Below are 24779 nucleotides of genomic sequence, written 5' to 3' on the forward strand. Positions count from 1 at the left end.
CCTTCCTTTGGCCCTAACTCACTTTGTGTTTTTCATGTGATACAAGGAATTTAATACTGCTGTTTTTTTAAAAAAACTGAAATGTTTCACCTTCCATTTACCCTGAAAATGCAAAGAATTGTTTAAGACATTTTCTATTTTACTCCAAAATAAATTGTTGGTATTAGCCACAAATAATAACCATCGCAACAATAATAGAACAATTATGTATTCCAAAGTGGCTTCAATTCTTAATTAGTGAAATCTTAAATTTTGATTTGGACATAGTTCAACACTATTGTCACCCACCAACAATCTAGCAAAATGTGTTTTTTTTTTCTAGTTGGTTTTGTTTTACTCCTATTTAAACTATTCTGCAGAACATAGACAAAATTCAAACCCTTATAATTCTGCAAACTTTTAAAAACTATTTATTTACAGTACATTATTAGCTAAATTCTAAAGTGCAGAAAAATGCATTCATTTTAGCAGTATAAACAAAAGTAACCGTAAGAGTTATTTATTATTGTATTGCTTTTTATATAACTTTTATTGTTTTATCAAAGTATAAAATACAAAGAAAAGTAAAAATAGGAAATTAAGGGAAAAAAAGAAAGGGGGAAACAAAATATGAGGTGCAAAGGAAGAAAGAAAAAAGGATTGACTTCTGACTCTGTTTAGCACAGTACAAGATAACAACATTGCAATCTCAACGTTTTACTTTTACAGATTAGTATATAACTAGCCATTTCTATAACAACATTTCTCTCTGACTGGCAAAACCGAAGTCAAAATTTTATTTTTTTTCATTGCAAGCACAAAATCCAGAAGTGATATCCAAATGAAAAATATAAATATATTATTTATTATTATTATTATTATTCACCTCTTTGAACAGAATAATCAGTTTTAACAATTACTGCTTTATCTTCCTTGCTGTTGAAATAATATTTATTTCAGTTTGCACAATAATCTTTATAAACTGTCACCATTTATATTAACAAAATTCACTGAATTCTTTCAGATTCTATAACCTTGAAGAGAAAAATATTTCTTCATCTATTTTAAAATACTAAGCTTTTCTTTAAAAACATTTTTAAAATTGAAACATTCTAATACATCTTTTTTAAACTTCCTCTTAGCATACATACTTTAAAGTTCACTTTCAGACCAATACATTTCCAACTAACACTAATTAACTCATTAAATTTAGATCACTCCCTCCAAGTTACCCTCATAGAATATTTCTTCTTATTCTTGTATACAACCTTTTTAAAATTCTAGTTTTTTCTTTAAGCTAATACATCTTTTCTTTAACTTTCTCTTAAGATAAATATTTATAAATACATGTTCAATAATATTTTATAAATTACTTAAGCAAAGGAAAAATACATTTTCAAACTTTAGATTAAGACTTTCTTTCAATTACAAATATCAAACTGATGAAAATCCACTCTAATTACAATTGACTCATTAAGTTTAAATCACTCCTTCCAGCTTGTCTTCATGGAATAAAATCTTTTTCTTCTCTGGAATGTTTGTCAAGTAGTTATAAACTTCTCTTTTTCTCAAGGATTTCTCAACCTTGTTAATATCCATGAGGAAAAGGTCCTAAACTTATCCTTTTAAAAGTTGCAAATTTTCATGGAACATTTCAATTGTGTTGGGAGGCTTCTGTTTAAACCATCATAATGAAAACTGGTGTCAGGTTTATATCCCAAAATTACAGTTGACTCCTCTGCTTTGTCACCTACTTCTGAAATTGCCTCTGTGGTTTGGTAACTTTTTATACATATTTGCATCTCTGACGTAGTTTGAGTAATCTTTTTAGCATCCTTGGAGCATAGCTGTTCTATGAACTGAGGGATTTTATTTAAAGATTTTTCAACTACATCTCTAATAATTTGCTCCTCCATCTTCTTAACTCCCCCTTTAGTTAAACAGTAGTTTTTTTATAAGCCACTTAAGAATTGCTGACCAATCAGGAATCATAAAAATCTGAAAGTTTTAGCCACCCACAACAAAGCAAACCAAGGTAAACTAAAACCACAACTTTCTGCCCTTATATTTCTCAATCATTTTTTTAAAGATAGTCCACACTTCCTTACTTTAGCTTGCCTTAGCAGCCTTCTTCCTTGTTGTTTGACATGAAGAAATTCCCAAAATGGTGCAGATCTCCAAAATAGAATAACAGGCTGTAGCTAAAGAGACCCTCTTTTGGCTTAATAAAGATTAGTAGTCCTTTAAAATGATTAAGAAATGAAAAGCACAACTTACTGTCCATTTGAAAAATAAATTCCGAAATGGCTGCTTCTTCAACAATGAACTGATTGCAGCCCCGCCCTCCAGCTTTCATCACACAGGCTGCTTTGAAGCACAGCTCCTGAAGCTACTTGCAGACCTTTGCTGTATCAGAGCATCATGAGAGATAATTCTAGGTCTTTCCCTAACCCAGGAGAGTCATATAAACTAAAGGAATGCTAGTTCCTTCTGTTGATTTATTATCATATTACTAAGACTTCAATGGTATACCATAAAATTAATAATGGAATTGACCATTTAATCTTTGGAGTCACAATAGGAATTAAAATCAAAGAATCAACAGTAGATAACAATTTAGGTCCTGCTAGAAGAGTTCCACTGAAAGAGATACTGTCATGGTTTCAACAGATGAAACTGTTCAAAAGAACTTCAATGCATTGTTTACCTTAAAGAATCTTTTACTTGAGAAACAAAGTATCGGCACTACATAGTTGAAACCAGAAACTAAATTCCTGTCCCCTGGATACAAAGTAACAAAGAGCAATTCCCTCCTCCAATAACAATCATAAATCACATCCCCCAATTAGCTTGAGCCATGAGCTTTCTCCCCAGCACTCTAGCCCACCAAAACTGATGTCTCTGCGTCTAATGTCCTTGGGTTGCCACAACTAAGTTATTATTATTATGACTAGCTGGACTCTCATCCCTATTCCCCCTCCCAGCATCAATTAATTCTAAAAGCAATAGAGAAAAGATGGCTACAAAGCAAGAACATCCGATGTTAGCAGCATTGACAGATATTGTTTTACTGTCAAAGTGCATTAATTCTTTTAAGTTGTATTGTTTTTAATAGTCATCTTACTATGATGTAAATTCAATATCCTTCATTCTTAACAAAAGGTAACATCTCTTGTCTTTCTGTATCACTTCAGATATTTGCAGAGTACTGAATAACTTCCTCACCCTACCCCATCCCATCTCAATCTTTTTTTTTTCATGGTAAATATTTTAAACCCTTCAGTCTCTTCTTATAAGGATTCAATTTCTAGTTACCAAATAATCCTTGTAGCCATTTTCTATATTTATTTCATTTGTCTGATTTTTTAAAGAAATGTAGTGCCTAGGACTGGATACTAGAGTTGAAAAATTGGGGAGGAGGCAATGTTTTTCAACCAAGACAAAATAAAATTCAACAGTTACCATAAAATTGGAAACTTATGCAACATAAGATTGTGTTGGCAATTTTGAGGCTAGATGAGTCATGCTGGTACAGTGGTCGGAAGGCAGTATTTCAGGCTAACTCAATGCTCACTGCCAGGAGTTTGATCCTGATCAGCTCAAGGTTGACTCAGTCTTCTATCTTCCGAGGTCAGTAAAATGAAGACCCAGATTGCTGGGGGCATTATGCTGATTTTTATAAACCACTCAGAATGTGCTACAAAACACTATGGAGCTTTATAAGTCTAAATGATATTGCTATTGCTCCTTCACATAGCTGTCTGAATTTGTTTGTGATGAACTATTTAAATTCCTGCCTGGTCACAGACTTCTTTCTCAAGCACCTCAATAAAGATGTTCAGTTAAATGTTTTGCAACTTTTTTTAAATCTGAGAAAGGAACATGATTGATAAGGACATATGTTCTTATTTTACTTAAAGGAATTGCACGTATAAATATATCCTCTTTGTTAGAAGAGGACTTTTAAAATAGTGAACAAATAGAGGATAGAAAAAATATACTCTTCCGGGAATATAAAGTGAGCTTATAAAATCACATAGAATACATACCAATTGCACTTCCTCTTTGCTGCAAATGTTTTTGAAACATTTTTAAACATCAGATAAAACAACTGAAAGTTATAAAAGTAACAAAAGCATAAATCTCTGATATTTTTACAATCCTGTTACTAAAACTGACTAAAGCTCTCATGCATTCAAGAAACATACTTTTCTTATTCTTCTTTGGTCTCTTGGCATTAGTATCAACAAATCTTTAATTTAAAAAATCCAACCATATTAGCTAAAATATGCAGCACTTTCTCAGTTCAACCTTTTTTGGTTATGTATCCAAATCCTTTCCAGGATGGAAAATGCATGGTCATTCCTCTAACATTGCACATCCAAATATATTTTTGGTAAAAAAAAAAAATCTGGTTGACCTTTGGAATAGAAATAGCTGTACAAATTGGTATGTTTACTTTTGCACATATTCTCTCTGAAAAAGATCTAAATAATTTATTGGTAATATGAGAATCTGGCAATAAAGAAACAACAGAGAAGCTTATTGATAGGGCAATAACAGAAGAGTCATTTGGAATATCAGTGAATGTACTCTGAAGTTTATAGTACAATCTAGCAGTCTTGTATTACTTAGTGTGATGGAATGTGTTTATAATGTGATTAACTACAGTAACATAGCAGGTTCCCAGAAAGAACAGAGTGCATTCCGAGGAAGGTGTGAGATAAGAGACAAAACAGTCCAAAGATTGATCTTGGGAAGAAAAAAAGATTTAGAATAACTACTCCCGAGAATCTCCCAGGATGTATGTGTTAGGATAGGGAAATAAAGGTTTAGTCTCTCCAGATTCTGTCTACATAATTGAAGCAACTAAAAAAAAACCCTGAACTTTGGCTGGAATGTATTACATCATTCTTGACCTAGGGCTAACACTTAATTTATATAACTGAAATAAAGACTACAATTATAACCAAATACAATTATAACCAAAACCAGCAAAAAATTCTGCCAGGTGGTCTCTTTACATGGATAATTTGATGCTGTATGGAAAAGCACCATTTGAAATAGAATTTCTGCTCGACACTATCCATATATACAGACAAGACACTACAATGAAATATAGACTGGATAAATGTACCAACATTAATATCAACAGGAGAAATATCTTCATTAACTAAAGGAATCAAGATGTCCCATGGAAATAACGTCAAGTCTTGAGAAAGAAGATCACGTCAAAAATTTGGGCATCCTTCAAAGTGACATTAAGCATACTGAAGCCAAGAAGAAGGTTAGCAGTGAATACTTCATAAGAGTGAGGACTTAAAAGTCCGAACACAGTGGAAGAAATGCCATCAAAGCAACTGATACGTGGACACTTCTAGTCATTAGATACAGACCTAGAATAGTGGACTGGACTCAAGCAGAACTAAAGCCTGGATAGGAAGACCAATAAAATAATGAGAAGGAATCATGCCCTTCATTCACACAATGATTTTCGCAGACTTTACTTACCAAAAAGCATAGTGGATCTGGAACATTGCAAGTACAGCAGTTAATTAAGAAATAAAAAGAACATTAAAAGAATATCTGAAGATGAGTGAAGAAGATGGGCTGAAGCTAGTAAACCAAAGAAGGCTTACTGAATACAGGAGAGGCCAACTGGCCTACAATGAAGACCAAATGAAGAATAGAAAAGAGACAGAGGAAGGCAAAGTATTACATGGTATGTGTGTGTGTGTGTGTGTGTGTGTGTGTGTGTGTGTGTGTGTGTAAACACAACATATACAGAGACGAGGGGAGAGATAGGATAGAGAGAAAGAGAGAAACAGACAATAGATGCTGTCTCTGCAAAGAAGCTGAAAAAATAGTGGACCACCTAGTTAGCTGCTGCAAAAAGCTCTCTCAGACTGACTACAAACAATGGCATGACAAAGTAGCAGCTATGGTGCATTGCAATATGTGCAATAAATACCATTTGCCTTCAAGCAAGAACTGGGGGCAACACAAAGTATACAAATAAGAGAAAAAGAAGACACTAAAGTGCTCCTGGACTTTAAAATTCAAACAGATAAGAACCTACCTTATAACATCCTAGACTTAATTATTGTAAGATAAAGGTAAAGGTAAAGGTTCCCCCGCACATGCGTGCTAGTCGTTTCCGACTCTACGGGCCGGTGCTCAGCTGCGTTTCAAAGCCGAAGAGCCAGTGCTTGTCCGAGGACGTCTCCGTGGTCATGTGGCCGGCATGACTAGACGCCAAAGGCGCATGGAACGCTGTTTCCTTCCCACTGTAGTGGTCCCTATTTTTCTACTTGCATTTTACGTGCTTTCGAACTGCTAGGTTGGCAGAAGCTGGGACGAGTAACAGGTGCTCACTCTGTTAGGCGGCACTCGGGATTTGACCCACCAAACTGCCAACTTTCTGATCGACAAGCTCAGCGTCCTAACCCACTGAGCCACCGTGCCCCTTATTGTAAGATAAGAAAGACAACAAAAGTCTCAATAAGGGAGGCTGCAGTACCTGAGGGTAGCAAAATAGAAGAGAAAGAACTGGACAAAATCATAAAATATAAAGGCAAATAGAAATAGAACAACTCTGGCAACAGAGAGCAAAGGTAGTATCAATAGTAATAGGTGTCTTGGGTGTAATCTAAAAAGAGCTGGAGCATCACTTGAACACCACTGGCATTGACAAAATTACTATCAGTCAGTAGTGACAGGCAGCTTTTACTTGGAAGAGTTTATATCCTTCTACAATACCTTGAACACCATCAAACAACTTCTTCTTTCTCAGGTTGTTTGGAAGAACCTGACAGGGAGATAAAAATGCCAATTCTGTCTAAAGATTTGGCTGACCATACAACCAACCTTAATAATAGTATCCGAAAGATGCTTTTTCATTAGGCAAGTGGACTTCCTTGTTTTTCTTTGAAGCATTTTGCTTCACATCCAAGAAGCTTCTTCAGCTGAAGAAACTTCTTGGATGAGAAGTGAAATGTCTTCAAAGAAAAACAAGAAAGTCCAGTTGCCTCGTGAAAAAGCATATTTGGGATAACTATGACCTGGATTACTGAGAATTTCCATAGACATTGACATAGTAATAGTAATAAACAATAATGAAATAAATAATTTATGTATCCTAAAGGTTGCTCAATTTTAATGGGATCCACTTTCCATTAGTAGATCACTTTATTATTACCAGGTTCAGTAAAACATTGAAGAATGCATCATGTGGAGAGGTTCCTGATGCACCCATACAATTGGTTTGCCTAAAGCACAGGAAAAGTTACCATGAATTTTAAAGTGCCCTGCTTTAATGTTTTATTTATATACATTATAACATATCTCTATCTGTCTATCATATCTAACATGTAAATCAAATATTTTAATGCTCAGTTGTACTTAATATTTATATTACAAAAGTTATAGTGAAAAAAATTCACATATTATTAGCTATTGTGATAAAGGCATCGTTGGATTCTGTGCATGCTTATAAAATAACATTGCATTTATTAATTTGTTTCTCCTAAAACTTCTCATATGTGAATGCATACTTTCCAATAATCTTGAAAATGCAGCATATTTCTCGTCTCTTCTGAACCTTTTCTATTAAAGATTTATTGATTGTTGATCTGCAGAAGATATTCAATCTGTTTCTGAAAGGTGACTTAATTACCTCACCACCAGACAAATAGCAGGCTTGCTAATATAATGAATGCTGGCAGAATTGGAAAGTTTTTCTGGTATATAGGTGATCATTAAGGCTGTGTATTAAGCTCAGCATATATATTTTTTAAGACTGACTTGTAACACATTGTAATTAAATGTTCTGGTGAAAATACTTATTTTCTCTATAATATTAACCTCCTCTATGATGATTGATATGTTATCAAATTAAATCAGAAGGTGTATTTTTAAGGAAAAATACTAATGTAAGGTATAAGCAGCTATCACTTGAACCATGGTATGAAATATTTCAGGAGGATGCTGTTTAAGTGAAGGCTTTCATGGTCTAGTCTATAGATCTCAACCAGAAATACTTGCCTTATCCATAACAAGACAACTTACTCCTGGAAAGTTTTCTTTCAAAACACCTCTGTGTTCTCATTGTTTGGCTTTGCTACCATAGCAGGATTTTTTTTTAATTTTATGAGTCTTGCTTCTATGTCAGACTTTTGTGAGAGAAACCCTGATGTCTTTTACATCAGAGGCCCCCAACCTTTTGGACACCAGGGACCAGTTCTGTACAGAAAGATTTTTCCACTGACCAGAGGGGGCGTGGTTTCATGTGCTGCCTGCATCCAGCGGATGGGGCTTCACTTGTTTGTGTGGCGTGGTTGCTGGCCCGGTGCCGGTCCATGGACTGGGTGTTGGGGACTCCTGTTTTACACCACCAAAACTGACTTGTCCTTAAAGAATTACTTGTACAATAGATTCATGAATAATAGGATAAGAGATCATTGATAAGAGATGCTGCCATAGATGGAAATTTGTCATACTCCATTCTGGTATCAGCAATGATAAGAATATATTCATTTTTTTTAAATTCCTGGGTAAGTATGTCAGAAGCGATGTAACAAATATATTGCTGAAGGAAAGATTATCTGACTATATGGGAATAGAAAACTAGGTAGTATTCATTTGTGAAATATTTTTTAAATTCATGAGTTTGAAACTGCAACATAAATGAAACAGGCAGTATTGCAGATTATAGAACAGTAACATGAGAAATGTACAGTTTGTTCTTTTGTCCTAATCTACCTAGTTTGTGAGAGAATCTTATGCCTGATGTTTGTCATAAATTTAGCAACAAAATAAGATATTTTGTTGCTAAAAGTGAAAACTTCTTATAGAAAACTTGTTTCTGTATGAGCAACTGACATAATATTTTCTTAACAGTTTAACATACAGTCTAATAAACTTCCTCTCATTTTAGTTTGGTATTCATCCAATTGAAGATCTCTTCAGAGATTTGCAAGATGGTCGAAAGCTTTTGGAGCTCCTGGAAGGTCTTACACGCCAAAAACTTGTATGTATATATCTATCTACTACCTCAAATAACTTTGCAATTCTTCTTCACATAAAATTCATTGTAAAATTAGCATTTGTGGATCTTGTACCTGTAAATATTTTATAATATTTTAAAAACATATAAAGAATATATTGCAATTCGTGTAAGATGCTGATGTTTAAAATTATGATATTCTTTTTCTTTTCCTAGCAAATGCCCCCAAAGTTTTCACATATTGTCCTCCCTTCATGGAAACTTGCAGTGACAGCATTTTCTATTACTGTCCTTTTATTAATGTATTTCATTGTATAGTGAACAAAAACATGGAGATAGCAATGTAAATATGTCTAAAAATATTTATAAAAGATTTATATTATATACATTATTTCTGATTTTTAGATAAAAAATACACTATCCGTGTATTCAGTATATAGAATTGGATGATGAAATTTATAAAATATTCCCATTTCAAAGTTCAAACTGATTTCAACTGCCTCTGGGAGACTCTATTATTATAGCTAAACATATGCATATTCAAAAATAAGGGAGAACAGTTATTTTCATGATTGTTAACTGTTACATTTCTTTATTTTGGTCTGATTCAGAATATGAAGATTGTCTTACATTCAACAAAATGCATAAAATACTAGGAAGGATTTTTCATAGATTAAAAATATTTATAAAAATTAAATATAATTAAGATGAACAAATGTTTGAAAACTACAGTAGGTTTGTAGGTTTTCCTAAAACAAATATGCAATCATATTTTATTAGCATAATGTAGACAATTCTCTGTATCTAATCGTGGTTTGCGTAAGTGTAAAACCAGAAATATAGTTTTTCTCTATTTTTTTTCCAATGTCACTCAATCATTTTTATGTAAGGAACTGACAAAACTGTTAGTATAATTCAAACTTACAATGGAATGAACGAAACTGATTTCAGTTTACCACTCCCCTGATTCAATATAGTCACCAATAAATGCAATAGTGAAAATATATTATTAAAATAAGAATTTATGTTCTTTAATCTCTTGTTGGTTCTTACAAAGATTGTGTAAGCTTTCTGTCATAAACATATTAAGTACATGAATGATTTTTTAAACAAAAATAATTGGAAATAACTATTTATATTTATAGGGGAAAGAAAAGGGCTCCACTAGAGTTCATGCCTTGAACAATGTCAATAAAGCACTACAAATCTTGCAGAAAAATAATGTAAGTAATAATTTGCATGAATCCATAGTACACAGAGAGTTTTAAAAAACACAAGGCTGTTTCTGAAATACATTTCACAGTGGATAAGATTCAGTGTAATCACATGAAACTGCAATATGTTCAGGAAATGGTCTTAAAAACTGTTTATTCAATTTATATTTATAAATATATGTGTATATATATATATATATATATATATATATATATATATATATATATATATATATATATATATATATATATATATATATATATATATATATATATATATATATATATATGTTTCTGTCTTGCTATACATTCCATAAAAGAATTACTTTTTAATCTTTCATATTTAATTATATATTGAAACTTTAGACATTGTGAAATTATGTCAGAAAGCAGCTTGGAGAGTTAAAGGGCCAATTTCTAATTTTAACTATCTGAACATTGTGTTTCAAATATCTCTGTTACGGTAGGGTGGGGAACCTGTTATTCACAAAGAGGAGAGTATAGACATATGAGACTTTCATATTGAACTTTATTCTTGTAAAAAAGTGGAATCTGAAAAATCTACAATGATATTGTAAAATTTGAAAAAGTAAAGAACTTGAATAAAAATCAAACCTGATAATATTGTTTATTCTTGAGACCTATGTTCCTCTTCACATCAGCATCACAGAAATACTTCATTCTGGTAACAAATACTTCCTTAGTTTGCTATATAACTGGCGATGCATAAAATGACTACAATGTGAAGGTATCAGCTTGTCAGTTTTGTGTTGACTTCTAGAATTGGAGGAGCAATGCATTAATAGAAAGGCTCAGGAAAATGTTTGTGTGATACATGTAGTAAATGACTCCTTAGATGGATAAATAATTTGTCTCTAATGGAGAAATGTGAGTTTCTGATTGATGGGTAAGACAGGCAAGAACATCAATGGAAGTGTTAATTATAGGTTAGGTAATACACAGAGATCAAATAAGAAAATAATCTGGTTAGAATAATTAGTATAGATGAGCAAATGAAGTATTTGGCAAAAATATCATCCAAGTATACACAATAAGGTAAAGAAATATGGAGACATAGTCTTATTCAGGAAACGTTTGGGGCAAAATTGTATGCATGTTGTTTCAATCTTAAAGTTAATAGTGTCAAAATTAGATGGAAGAATCTAATGAAGGAGAATCTGGAAATTTTATGAGTTGACATGTGTAGAAATATATCAACTCATAGAATCCTACTACTAGGACAAATAAATATGATGGATCATAGATTCAAATAAAGATATGGTCAATTTTTCTGGATTGAGAACATGCAAAATAATATCTATAAAAACTTTACAATGGAGATGATATAACAATACTTTATATTAACCAGTAATTAATGGAATGCTTATGTATTATTTCTGCTTTTATTATTCCATTTCTTTCCTATATTTTCAGAATTATAATTATGGGATAATTTTAAAAAATGCATATTATGAAAGGAGCTATAAATATAGTTGTTTCAGCAAGCCCTCTTTCTCTGTGCTGCCAAAACATTTTATTAAAAGTCATTTAATCGTTTATGTTTATTTTGTAGTAAAATATTACATCCTTGCCAATTTCATTTTCCTCTAATGACTTCAACTGTTCACATTCTGTCAACAAATTGTCAAATATTTGTTAGATATTTATATATCTCTACAAGCTAAATGGTAGATAAATATGCAAACACACATATTACCCTGAATGGATACATTTAAAAAATATGATGACTTTAGAAGTCTGATTATATTAATTCAGCAATAATATATTTTTCCATTCTCCTGGAAATATAAACCCATTTATTTTGCTTTATTTTACTTTGCAAATAAAAACATTTACGTTGCTTAATTTCTATCTTTTATTTTATTTTTTGTCTTTTTCTAACAGGTAGATCTGGTAAATATTGGCAGTATAGATATTGTGGATGGAAATCATAAATTGACCCTTGGATTGGTCTGGAGTATAATTCTCCACTGGCAGGTATCAAATGATTGTTTTGGAAGAGCTGTAGGATGTCTGATTAATAAACAAAGGACACTAATGTAGCTCTTTATTTGTATTATTGTTAAATTTTTGTAACTGCCCATTTTATTTCCATGACTCTGGGTTATTTACAAAGTTAAAAAATAAAAAAGTTCCCACAATCCCCCCCAACTTCATTAAAATATTAAAACAAAAACATAAAAACATAATTTGTGGGAGAGCACCATTCATTTTCCTAACAGTATAACCACTTTGGTGTGTCTACATCAATAGATTCCCCCAGGCCAGATGGCAAAATCATGTCTTCAGGGTCTTCTGGGCCCAATCTAACCTCAGAATAATGATGTTCCAAAGAAAAGACTCTTATCCTCCATCCTTTTAGATGACATTGTGGATGTGACCCACAATATATCCTTTCTGCCAGATGTGATGGGATGTGTAGATATAAATGGAGAGAAATACATCAAGTAGCCCAGCCCAATATTTATAGGGCTTCATAGTTCATTACTAGCACCTTACATTGAACCCAGAAGCAAACTAATCAGAAATGCAACTCGCAGACCTTTGGTGTAACATATGCTGATTTAGATTGCTGTATCAGTCTGCACTGCCTCATTTTGTATCAGTTGAAGGTTCTAAATACACTTCAAGGGCAAACTCTTGCAGAGCACAGTACAGTAATCCATCCAGGTGTTTAAGGCATGAATGGCTAATGTAGAGCCTCCATACCAGAAATGGTTTCCTGGTGCACAACCTGAAATTGCTCAAAAGCCCTCGTAGCCATAAATACTGCTTGCTCTTTTGTGAGAGCAGTTGTGACTTCAAAAGGACCATCAAACTGAGCACAGGATCTATCTGTAGCAGTGCCACCTCATTCAGAACTAAAGATGGTAAATTCTCAGAAACTAGTCACCCTAAAACCCATAGCCACTCAGTTTTGCCAGGGTTGAGATATGATATCAATACATCACTTACTTCACCAGATATGGAGAGAGACAGGTCACCACATGCCTAATATGACTTTTCCCAGAAGCTTCATGGAGTACTGAATCTTGTGGCACCATACAAAGTACAGGTTGAGAACCAGCACATTACAATATAAATATTATGGATAGAAATCATAAATTGACCCTTAGATTGGTTGGAATATAATTTTTGGAAGAACTGTATGATATATGGTTAATAATTAAAGGACAGCAAAGTAACTGTTGAATATAGACTTGTAGCAGAATTTGAGCTCTATTAAGGCAGAGGTCCCCAACCTTTCTAGGTTGGTGGCCCGGAGGGAAAGGAAGGGGCAGGCATGGGGCCCTGTGTGAATGTGTGATGCAAAAGGGGTGGCGCAAGTGTGCACATGATGCTGAGGGCGGCATGAGTGCATGAACAATGCTGAGGGCGGGCCTAGCACTTGCATGACACTCCGGGTGAGGCTAGTGCTCATGTGATGCTGGTAGTTGGGTTAGCACCCAGGCAACTCTGAAGCAGGGCTAGTGCCTGCAAGATGCTGGGGGTGGGACTAGCACCCATGCAAAGCTGGAGGCAGCACAAGTATCCATCTGAAGCTGGGAGTGGACCTAGCGCCATGCAATGCTTGGGGTGGGCCAATGCCCTTGTGATGCTCAGGGTGGGACTACCACCCACATGACACTCATGGCATAGCTAGCACCTGTGCAACACTCAGGGCAGCACTGGCCCACAGTTTGGGGACCCCTGTTTTAAGGAATATACAAACATGGAATATGTTTTTTTAATTAAGTCCAGCTTGAGAATTACTGCAATGTAAGGTGCAAAAAATGCAGTAAACCAAAGACCAGGAAAATTCAGACAAATTCTCTAGAGGTTATTACCAAATTGCCATTTCTATGTACCTCATAAATCATTAAATATATGGTAAATAATCAAATGTGTGGGAACAAGTAATTTTAATTAAAATGCATTGTCATGATTCTCCCTATTTCACTTTTCTATTACCACTTGCATCAGGACTCTGGCTCCCATCAAATCAATCAAAGGAGAAGTTTGTTTTTTTTTAAAAAAATACACTGCTTATATCACTGCTAAAACAATCAAAAGTCCCATGAAAATAAAAATATTTTTTTCACTTCTTAAGACTATACCGCCTTCACATGATAAGAGTATTTTATATTCTAACCAATGTGATAGTTTTAAGAGAAACAATATTAATATGGCTGCTTCTCTAGAAACAAATCTTGATGTTTCCCTTCTGTCTCTTTCTAATTCTCCATCATATGAATAGCCCTAGATGTAAGAATATGTGTAGGATTACTTTCATGCTATAGCATTATGTTCCTTGATATATTAAATACAGCCTTTATGTTCTACAAATAAAAAAATAAATCTTCATGATTATTTGGTTGATCTTGAGCGAGGGAGGTGATATTGATCCACAGTTTATCCCCAGCAACACTTTCTAGAGCACTCAAAGCTTGAACTGTTGAATACATTTTTTTGAAAGGGACATATTTGTTATTGTTGAAGATAAAATTAGTCCAGGTTTACCCCTTACTAAATCCATTTCTTCAAGTTACAGTTTTACTGCACTAAAATGTGTAGAAATAATTTACTTTATTTCAGTTTGGCAGATTCTCAGTTGAGAGCATTAGGCCCTATGGATAATTGAGCTGAAACAAACCCACCCCACCTCCCGCTAAAAGGAAGTTGAAAAAGCTGGGTTTACAGAAGGGAAGTGGGTTGACTTCATAAACAAACATAGCTAATGTTGACATTCTGTGTTGTAACCTAGGTAAAAAATGTTATGAAAAGCATCATGGCTGGCCTGCAACAAACAAACAGTGAAAAGATCTTGTTAAGCTGGGTTCGTCAATCAACTCAGAACTATCCACAGGTCAATGTTTTTAATTTCACCAATAGCTGGTCTGATGGTTTGGCTTTCAATGCGCTCATACACAGTCACAGGTAGGGAAAGTATTATACATTTACTAGTAAATATGCAATTTTCCTTATGGCTGTCTGTCTCTGCCTGTCTCTTTTGTCTCTTTTTGTGGTGTGCATGTGGTGAGTATATACTGTTAAAATACAAAGCATCCAGCAAAAACTCCATGTTCCTAACAGAAACTAAGAAAAGCTTGATTTTTTTTTTTTTTGACAGCAGTTCCTGTACAACCGAATTGATTTACTTTGCTGGAACCCGAATTCTGATCATTTAATACAAAATGCAGTCCCTATTGAGGTTTACCTGTGTGGATTATAGTTAGTGAATTAGCTTTGATCTTTAAGAAGGATATGTAGGACAATTGAACAATCTATGTGCAGCTGATTCAGTTTTAGGATCCGAATACATGCATAAAAACTTTCAAAGGAGAACATTTCTCCACAAACACCTTCAGCACTAGTTGTAAGTGTTCTGATGTAGAAAGCTACATAAATGTGATAAGATATTAGGATATATGCCTCCATTCATGCAGTGTAATACACTTGCAAGATTAACAGCCAATCAAAATCTGCTTGATTTACTCCAGGCGTTTGGAGATAAAATTTGATTCATATAACATAGTAAGGACTCATATAACATATTAAGCAATAATGAGGTTTGTTTGGACTTGCCCTAGAATATTAATCAAGTAATTAGAAATAATATAATAGTATGTACCCATCTCTATAGTCCTACAGGCCATGTTTTGTAAATCAGCTGAATTCACATGTAACATTAACCCAAGATTTCAACAGATGATTTTTGAATGAGCCACTGTCTCTGAGTCACTCAACACTAAAAAGCTGATAAGTAGTTCCAGACATCAATATCAGGTTGTTATTTTTACATTTGGAATAATTGCCAGTTCATAACAAGTAGATAATTATATGCCAATCTTAGAAATTATTAATAAGTAAATAATTATATTTCTGAATCATATGTATAAAGGTCTCATTAGAATATGCTTTCCTTTTAATAATAATTTCTAGGAATTTTTATTTTCTCAGTCAAAATTTGGTAAATCAATTTGTAAATATTACATACATAAGACTTAGCCAACCAACATAAAACATTCACAGAAGTATAACTAAATTTTACTTTTGAGCATATTAGTGAATATTATATAATTTTGAATTGAAAAGTATCTTTTAATCCAGAAATGTGAAACACAAGGCCCGCAGGCCAGATCTGGCCCACCATGTGGTTCCGTCTGGTTCCATCTGGCTTGGGCACCTGCCAGATGGCACCAGTGAAGGACCAGCATTTGGCATCTCAGTCCAGCCCAGGCCAACCAGCCACTGATCTACAACCTAGTGCCAACCATCAAAGCCAGAACATGCTCAGCCTTAGATCCATGGTGCAGCCATGGAACCAGCAACGGGTGCCCCTGCCCCGCCCCCTGGTCATGTGTGCAAGAGGAGGCAAGCAGGCCAAGTCTGGCATCCCTGCTGGCTGTCTTGCCCTGCAGGCTGATTTCACCCAGGACACCAGAGCTCGTTGTCTCCTCTGCACACACCCAGGGGGCAGGGCAGAGGCGGCAGGGCAGCTCCTCGCTGGTTCCAGGGCTGCCCCGTGGATCTAAGGCTGAGTGCATTCTGGCTTTGATGGAAACAACCATGTTGTAGATCAGTGCCACCCCCTCCCACCAGCACCTCCATGGCCCACTCTCTGACCTAGCTTCACAGCCAGAAGGCTTCCCTTTCACTGGGACTGGCCCCACCCATGTGGGACAGCACCAGCTGGTGGCAGAATTGGCAATCTCTCCTCCTCCCATCACCGCTTCCTGAGCATGGAGGAAGGAAAGAGATGAGAAAGGAGGGAGGGAGGGAGGAATGAAGGAAGGGAGGGAGGGAGGGAGGTTGGGTGGAGGGAAGGGAGGAGGGGAGGGAGGGAGGCAAAAAAGGAGAGAGGGAGGGAGGGAGGGAAGAAGGAAGGAAGGAAGGAAGGAAGGAAGGAAGGAAGGAAGGAAGGAAGGAAGGAAGGAAGGAAGGAAGGAAGGAAGGAAGGAAGGAGAGACAACTTTGTTGGAGATGGCCCAGTTCACACCATTCTGCTTCAATCCTGGATCCATTGAAACTTGGGCTTCAAGGAGAAAGCAATTTTGTGTTCTCTTTTGTCACAGACAGGACTTTGTTGGCAATCCAAGTTAACATTGGTATTCTTGAATTGTGAACTCTTGGGGAAGTATCCCCTCCTTGTGTGTTGCAAACAGCCATTTCCAGCGGGGAAAACTGGACAAAGCAGAATGGGGAAAATATTTTCCTTTACTATATTTCCAGTCTGAATTAGACCATGGCAGGGTCCCTACAGGAGAGCTCTTTTAAGGATTATGTATTAATAGAAAAGCAACTAACTTAACTCTGTTCCTAAATGCTAAAGCTGTTGCACATAAAAAACAGAGGAGCTCTGATCAACTATCACAGCCACCATTTTGATAGTTGTGCTGTACTGTTGTCTGTGGACTAAATGCAAGCATGGGATAAACTGAGCCTGGTTTGTTCTCAGTCTTTTAAGTGGCCACAGACCACTAGCAAAAGTGGCATTTGATCACAAGGCAAGGAGGCATCGAAAAATGTTTCCCCTTTTGCATTTGAACATCCAAGAAGGGACAGGGAAGGAGAAAGGGAAAGAGGAAAAACAAACAAAAAGAAGGAAAGAGGGAAGGAAAAAGGAAAGGAGAATGAAGAGGGAAAGAAAAAGAAGAAAAGGAAGGAAGGAAGGAAGGAAGGAAGGAAGGAAGGAAGGAAGGAAGGAAGGAAGGAAGGAAGGAAGGAAGGAAGGAAGATAGATTATAATGAGAGGGAGGAAGGATCTGAGGGACGTCCTGCCTTAGCACATTGCCACGAGCAGCCCTGGTGCCCTTTCACCATTCCCTTGTCCCCTCCTCCTGATCTTTCCTGGTGGTTTCCCATCCTATCACTTAGGATGCTTTGGTTACAAAGCTGGGTCTTCTTTCAGGGAGAAGGAGTGGGTCTCCCTCTGACCCACACATTTTGCCCTCCCGCACACACCATGAGCAATTTGACCAAGGAGAGCAAGCCAATCAGCAGCAGCCTTGAGGAAGAGGTAAGCGCAGCCAGGTGCCTCCTTGGGAAAGGCTGGACTGGGCAATTGCCCTCCAGTGCCCAGGGCTCTGGCAGCCTGCATCACTGAGGGTCCTCTGCATGGCTTAAGAGGGACAGCAAGGCTCCTCTGGTGGACAAGGGTATAGCTTGCCCTGGTCTCGCCTTCCTCGGCTAGAGAAAATGAATCCCCCCAGCCCATCTGGGCTGCCACAGGCACCCCCAGACATGAGTGACATTGAGCTGGTCATACCCATCCTGGCCATGCCCACTCCCATTATGCTCACCCTGGCCACACACACCCCAAGGTCAACCACAACCCTGATGCAGCCCTCAATGAAATCGAGTTTGACACTCCTGTTTTAATCAATTCAGTGAGATTCTATCCTTTGTTCAACTCAGAAATAATAATAACAGGGCAGTTATTTTTCAGAAGCTAAATTTAAAGCAGAGATCTTGCTTCTCCTACAAGAAACTACCCTATGGGGTACCCTAAGGGATGCTGAGTTTCAAATGCTAAACTATTCACATTTAAACATGTCAGCATACTTGGAATAAGTTAGATTAGATTATGTGCTAGAGAGACACTATCTCATTCATTTTTTATTATGATAGACAAATATTACTTGAGATACATTTTGACTAGAAAACACATTGCAATTAGCCTAATTAATTCACATGTTTCTTTACTGCTGCCTGATAATGAAAGCACATTTATCAGATCTTTTAACATTATTCTCCAAAGTTCTATTGATAAATCCCACTGGATTAAAAAAGAATCATTTATTTTTATATAGAAATTTTATGAAATATTCTAATTACAACAATAAAAACTAATGCAAACTGAAAACATAGAATAAAAAGGAGTAAAAGGTACAGAAAAGAAAGGGAAAAAGAAAAAAATAGAAAATAAATTAAAAAATCAGAATATAGTAAAGATGGACAAATGAAATGTATTGAAAGGTTACCTTCCACCTTCATCACAAGCATAAACAATTTTAGTAACTTATCATCTTCTCTTAAAATACAACAAATGATCTCTTCTTCCAATATTCTATCTCTTATCTATAAATAAACTCATAGTCATTTCAGTCCTGTGGTCCGCAAAAATCCATTAAGGGTTACCAGACAGAACATATGTACTGTATTTTAACATTGATCAAATGAAATAACTTTATATTCCTTCCTTTTACTTTTATCAATCTTTATCGTTAGTCCATTCAAGTAATATCATAAAACTTGATATATATTTTCTTCCTTTGGATGAAATTCTTCAGACCTTTAGCAGGCCTAGGATTTACAGCTTGACATTGAAATTTGTAACAATAAAACAGAGTTGGAAGGAAGATTATTCTAGGACTTGGTCTCTAGCCATATCTCTTTTGCCCATCTTTTTTTTTCTTTTCTTTTGAGGCTTCAAAAATCCTCTCCTTACTATTTTCACCAGGTTGTCCTGTATAGCCTTCTTTCTCTTGTAAATCCAGTAATAGTCTTATTATCCATATCACTTTCATCAGTTTGTTGACTTAATATGTATATTTTCTGTTTATTTATCTTTATTATTTTGTTTTCCAAAATTTATGTTTTATTTTTCAAAATATCTACTTTGACTTCACTGAATTACCTCAGCACAGAGTTGTCCTGTAAATTTTTCAAGATTATTTTTCATCTCTACTTTTAGCTTTTCCTTCAGATCTCTTTTAAAGGATGCATTCACATAGACCAGGGGTGTCAAACTCAATTTCATTGAGGGCCGCATCAGCATTGCAGTTGCCCTCAGGGGGCCGGGTGGGCATGGCCTGGGTGGGCATGGCCTACTGGGTGGGCGTGGCTAGATTGCATATGGCCTACTGGGTGGGCATGGCCAGCTCTACATCGTTCGCATCAAGGGTGCCTATGATGGCCTGTGCAGGAGTGGGACAGATCTGAGGGTCTCTGGCAGAAGGAGGGTCTCTGGGCCAGGGCCAAGGCAGTGGGGGCTGTTCCCTCACTGTTTCCAGGATGGCTTCGTGGGCCACATGAAACCACTTTGCAGGCCGGATCTGGCCCCCGGGCCTTGTGTTTGACATGTCTGACATAGACAGTTATTGATGCTGTTATTGTAGTTATAATCTTATTTTCCAGTTCTTGACACATCTATTGAAATGTCTCAAATGTGATAGTCTTTTCTTTCATTTCTGTAGGTTGTTCTATCTTTCTAATAATTGCCATTTAATCGGGTACTAAAGTAGAAATGAAAGTGATAATTCTTTTTTTTTCCCCTTTTCACCTTAAGTCCTTAAAATTTGATCTCTTCAGACACTCTGTAATTCTATGGGCACATGGAATGTCTCATTTATTGGATTCATTTATTGTTTTGTTTTTCAAAGTCTGTCAATTATCTTTCCACAACTATAAGCAGTCTGAATTCCCGTGAAGGTATTTCATTTATATAATCATTTTAAAAGTACTTTAATAAAAATCCTAATATTTCAAATTAACTACCCCCTTAATCCATTTTAAATTTTTTAAGGTTGTTATACTTAAGCTTTTTACCATTAATCATAAATCTTTTACACTATTATTTTACTCTTTGTTTTAATCTGGAATAAAGTCCCACTTACTGGCAGCCTTTTTTAAAGTAACTACAGTACCGAAGCTCTCTGAAGAAGCATGCTTAAGAAAGTGAGGTTTTAGTGAATCCAGTGTTCTTACAGAGTCTGCTGCAGCTATGAATTTTATGTCTTTTCAGCTCATTCTATAGGGCAACTTTATAATGTATAGTTTCACACTAATGAATGAAAATTTAAATATCAGATATAATACTAAATTTTAAAAAATGTAATGCAGGTTGTTAACACAGCATAATTTATACATATTCACAAACCATATGGATATACATATACATATTCACAAACCATATGGATCCCATTTATGGATTCTCTTCTTTTCTCCAAAATTGATTCCAGTTAATATCAATAGTAGGATAGAGGTCTGGTTTTAGGCACTATTTTGTGGGATGTACTTTTCCCATTAAACATATTTACAATGGGGTCAATTGTACATTCCTATCCCAAGCTCTCCAAACAATTCTATGGAAGTTCTTTTCCTAGAAGATGTACAGTTTGAATAGGAAACAAAGAATTGGTTTCAGCTTAATCCCGATAAGATTGATTGGGTAAGGTTTTAGTCTGTTTCTGTAAAAGATGCAGCAATAAGATTATTCACTCCATTTTTCTGAAGAAAACAATGCCAGTTGATCTCAAAGGAACATATAATTGTGCAGATTAGTTTATGTGAAGTGCTATTTGTAAAAATGCTTGCCATGAATGACAGTTGCATTGAACTACTCTTTCCAAAATCATCTTATTATATAAAATTATACATAATCCTTGTGTTGACATATAGGCTAGGCACATTGTTTAATTACTGTAATTCCTTTGTATTCTCATAGCTGGGCTAGCACATTGCTACCTGGACTCTAGACTTGCACCATTACTTTTATGTTGCTAATAAAAATTGGTCCAACTGAAGTTATGTTCACTTCATATTGATGCCTATTTACTTAGAGAATAGAGAGGTTTATTGTTGGGCCCTTATCAGACTTCTTGGGCAGCTATATTTGACTCATTTGTATTTTTACCCGCACTGTATATCAGCATTTATATCTTTGAAGCTGTTGAATTTTTCTAGTATTTTCACAGAAGGTGCTCACTCTTCTACAACCAAGAGTTATTAAATATAATAACTGATAATTTTTTAATATCCTGACATGCCAGCATAAACCTTTACAAGTCAATTTATGCTGAAAATTAATTTGCTAACATTGTGTTTTACAACCTATTAGACATTTATCATGTAGTGGGACTGGGAGGGGGGAAATCCTAGAGATGAACAGATTCTCTCGCTGTTGCGTATACACACATACATTTATACCTATAAACAAAAAGACACAATCATATACAAAATACTTGTATATAATGCCTGCTTTAATAGCTTCCCTTCCTCAGTCCTTGATGATAGATTTGAAAATATACCACTTAATGAAAGACCTTGCTGTACAGGAAATGAATTTGTGTGTAAAAGAGATGCCCGTGGAAAACAAAACAAATTGTAACATTGTTATGTTAGTTATCTAGATAAACCAACTGAAATCATATTATCAGCAATATGCCAAACATGGCAATGCTATAATTAATCTAAAAATGTGTAAATGGCTATAATTATGTGGAATTTAAACATTAAAATTAAGTTCTAATTGGAAATAAACTGATTTATAGATGGTCTGATAAAATCACATTTAGGTATTTTAATTTGTTAGTTTATCAAACCAATATTTTATTGTAAAGTATATCAGCAGATTAATTAAAACCTCCGCTTACTTAGTAACCTTCCTACTTTTTAATTTAGTTCATATATATATGAATGATTCTGAAAGTAACTTTGTGCTTTCTTTTCCCCAGGCCCGATCTCTTCAATTGGGATGATGTGGTTTATCAACAGTCCACTGTGCAGCGATTAGATCATGCATTCAATATAGCAAAACAACACCTGGGAATTGAGAAACTCCTTGATCCTGAAGGTTTGTGCGAATAGGATTTTATGTATATAAAGATTACTTTTTCACACAGATGATTTTAAAAAGTTTTATATTTTAAGTAGAAAACACCTTCATTTCCAATGTCTTATCATACAAGTTTCATTTTGTGCACTGAGCCTTCAGAATTTAATTTTTTTGTTGTTAGCTGTGAAGTCGTGTCCGACCCATCGTGACCCTATGGACAACGTTCCTCCAGGCCTTCCTGTCCTCTACCATCTTCTGGAGTCCATTTAAGCTCACGCCTACTGCTTCAGTGACTCATTCTCTGTCGTCCCCTTCTTCTATTGCCCTCAATCTTTCCCAGCATTAGGCTCTTCTCCAGTGAGTCCTTCCTTCTCATTAGGTGGCCAAAGTTTTAGCTTCAGGATCTAGCCTTCTAAAGAGCAGTCAGGGTTGATCTCCTCTAGGACTGATCGGTTTGATCGCCTTGCAGTCCAAGGGACTCGCAGGAGTCTTCTCCAGCACCATAGTTCAAAGGCCTCAATTCTTTGGCGTTCAGCCTTTTTATGGTCCAGCTTTCACTGCCATACATTGCAACTGGAAAGACCATAGCCTTGACTATTTGCACTTTTGTTGACAGGGTGATGTCTCTGCTTTTTAGTGTGCTGTCTAGATTTACCATGGCTTTCCTCCCGAGGAGCAAGCATCTTTTAATTTCTTGGCTACAGTCCCCATCTGCAGTGACCTTGGAGCCCAGGAAAATAAAATCTGTCACTTCTGTCATTTCTTCCCCATCTATTTGCCAGGAATTGAGAGGGCCGGATGCCATGATCTTGGTTTTCTTAATGTTAAGTTTCAACCCAACTTTTGCACTCTACTTCTTCACCTGCAACAAGAGGCTCTTTAGTTCTTCTTCACTTTCTGCCATTAGAGTGGTATCATCTGCATATCTTAGGTTGTTATTTCTTCCGGCAATCTTAATTCCAACTTTTGATTCATCTAGCCCTGCCTTTGTCATGATGTGCTCTGCATATAAGTTAAATAGGCAGGGTGACAGTATACAGCCTTGCCAGACTCGTTTCCCAATTTTGAACCAATCAGTGGTTTCGTGTCCAGTTCTCACTGTTACTTCTTGGCCCACATATAGGTTTCTCAAGAGACAAATAAGATGGTCTGGTACGCCCATCTCTTTAAGAACTTGCCACAGTTTGTTATGATCCACACAATCAAAGGCTTGAATTTAATTTACTCTTTATTATTCTCTTCATGACAATAAACCTTCAAGGATTCAAAGGATGTGGACTAACATTATAGTCTTACAATTCATTTTTTAAAAATATAGCCAACATGTTGTTTTTATTTGTTATTATGCATCCAAATGAAATAAGTGTTGTTCTTCACAGGTATTTACAATTAGGAATTTTCTAAAATTCCTTAACACTTTAAAAACTATGCTGTTATAGCTTCAGTTCTTTAGGTATTAAGTGAGACGAAGTGTTGAAACAGCAAACAGGTTTATTAACTCAGAACAGAAGCAGCCCTAATGGCTGCTGCACAGCTATTTATACAGTTATACAGCTGTGTCCAATACATTACATATGCATTTAAGTACTGCAGATCATATTTCATAAATCTTTATTTTTATACACATTTCACTTTTTCTACAGTGAATTGAGATCCCTTTCACTTTTTCAATTTTGTTATGCTGCAGCCTGATTCTACAGTTGTTAAAATTCATTTTTTTCTCATTAATCTACACTCAGTACCCCATAATGATAAAGTGAAAACAGAAATTTAGAAATGTCTGTAAACTTATTAAAAATAAAAAAAACTTAAATATCACATTAGCATAAGTATTCTGACTCTTTGCAACAACACATGAAATTTAGCTCAGGTGCCTCCCAGTTCTCTTGATCATTGCTGACATGTTTCTATACCTTGATTGGAGTCTACCTGTGGTAAATTCAATTGATTGGACATGATTTGGAAAGGTGCACACCTCTCTATAGAAGGCCTCACAGCTGACAATGCATACTGTAGTAGAGCA

The 24779-nt window shown here is 35.5% G+C and overlaps 1 protein-coding gene across 7 annotated transcripts in view; it reads left to right on the top strand.

Annotated features, from left to right (window-relative positions):
* The window catches only part of DMD (dystrophin), a 931439-nt gene that overhangs the window by 321508 nt on the left and 585152 nt on the right, over positions 1–24779 (top strand). For all 7 annotated transcript variants that reach the window (XR_014026476.1, XM_081327957.1, XM_081327955.1 and 4 more), the window contains 5 exons: positions 8915–9007; positions 10129–10206; positions 12103–12195; positions 14963–15135; positions 22656–22774. Coding sequence is in view for 6 of the 7 variants with exons in the window: in XM_081327957.1 (XP_081184083.1) it covers positions 8915–9007; positions 10129–10206; positions 12103–12195; positions 14963–15135; positions 22656–22774 (556 nt within the window). In the remaining variant the exon portion in view is untranslated. The remainder of the gene's footprint in view (positions 1–8914; positions 9008–10128; positions 10207–12102; positions 12196–14962; positions 15136–22655; positions 22775–24779) is intronic.

The sequence above is a fragment of the Vipera berus genome (assembly GCF_964194415.1).
Source record: "Vipera berus genome assembly, chromosome: 4".
In the NCBI taxonomy this organism is placed as follows: domain Eukaryota; kingdom Metazoa; phylum Chordata; class Lepidosauria; order Squamata; family Viperidae; genus Vipera; species Vipera berus.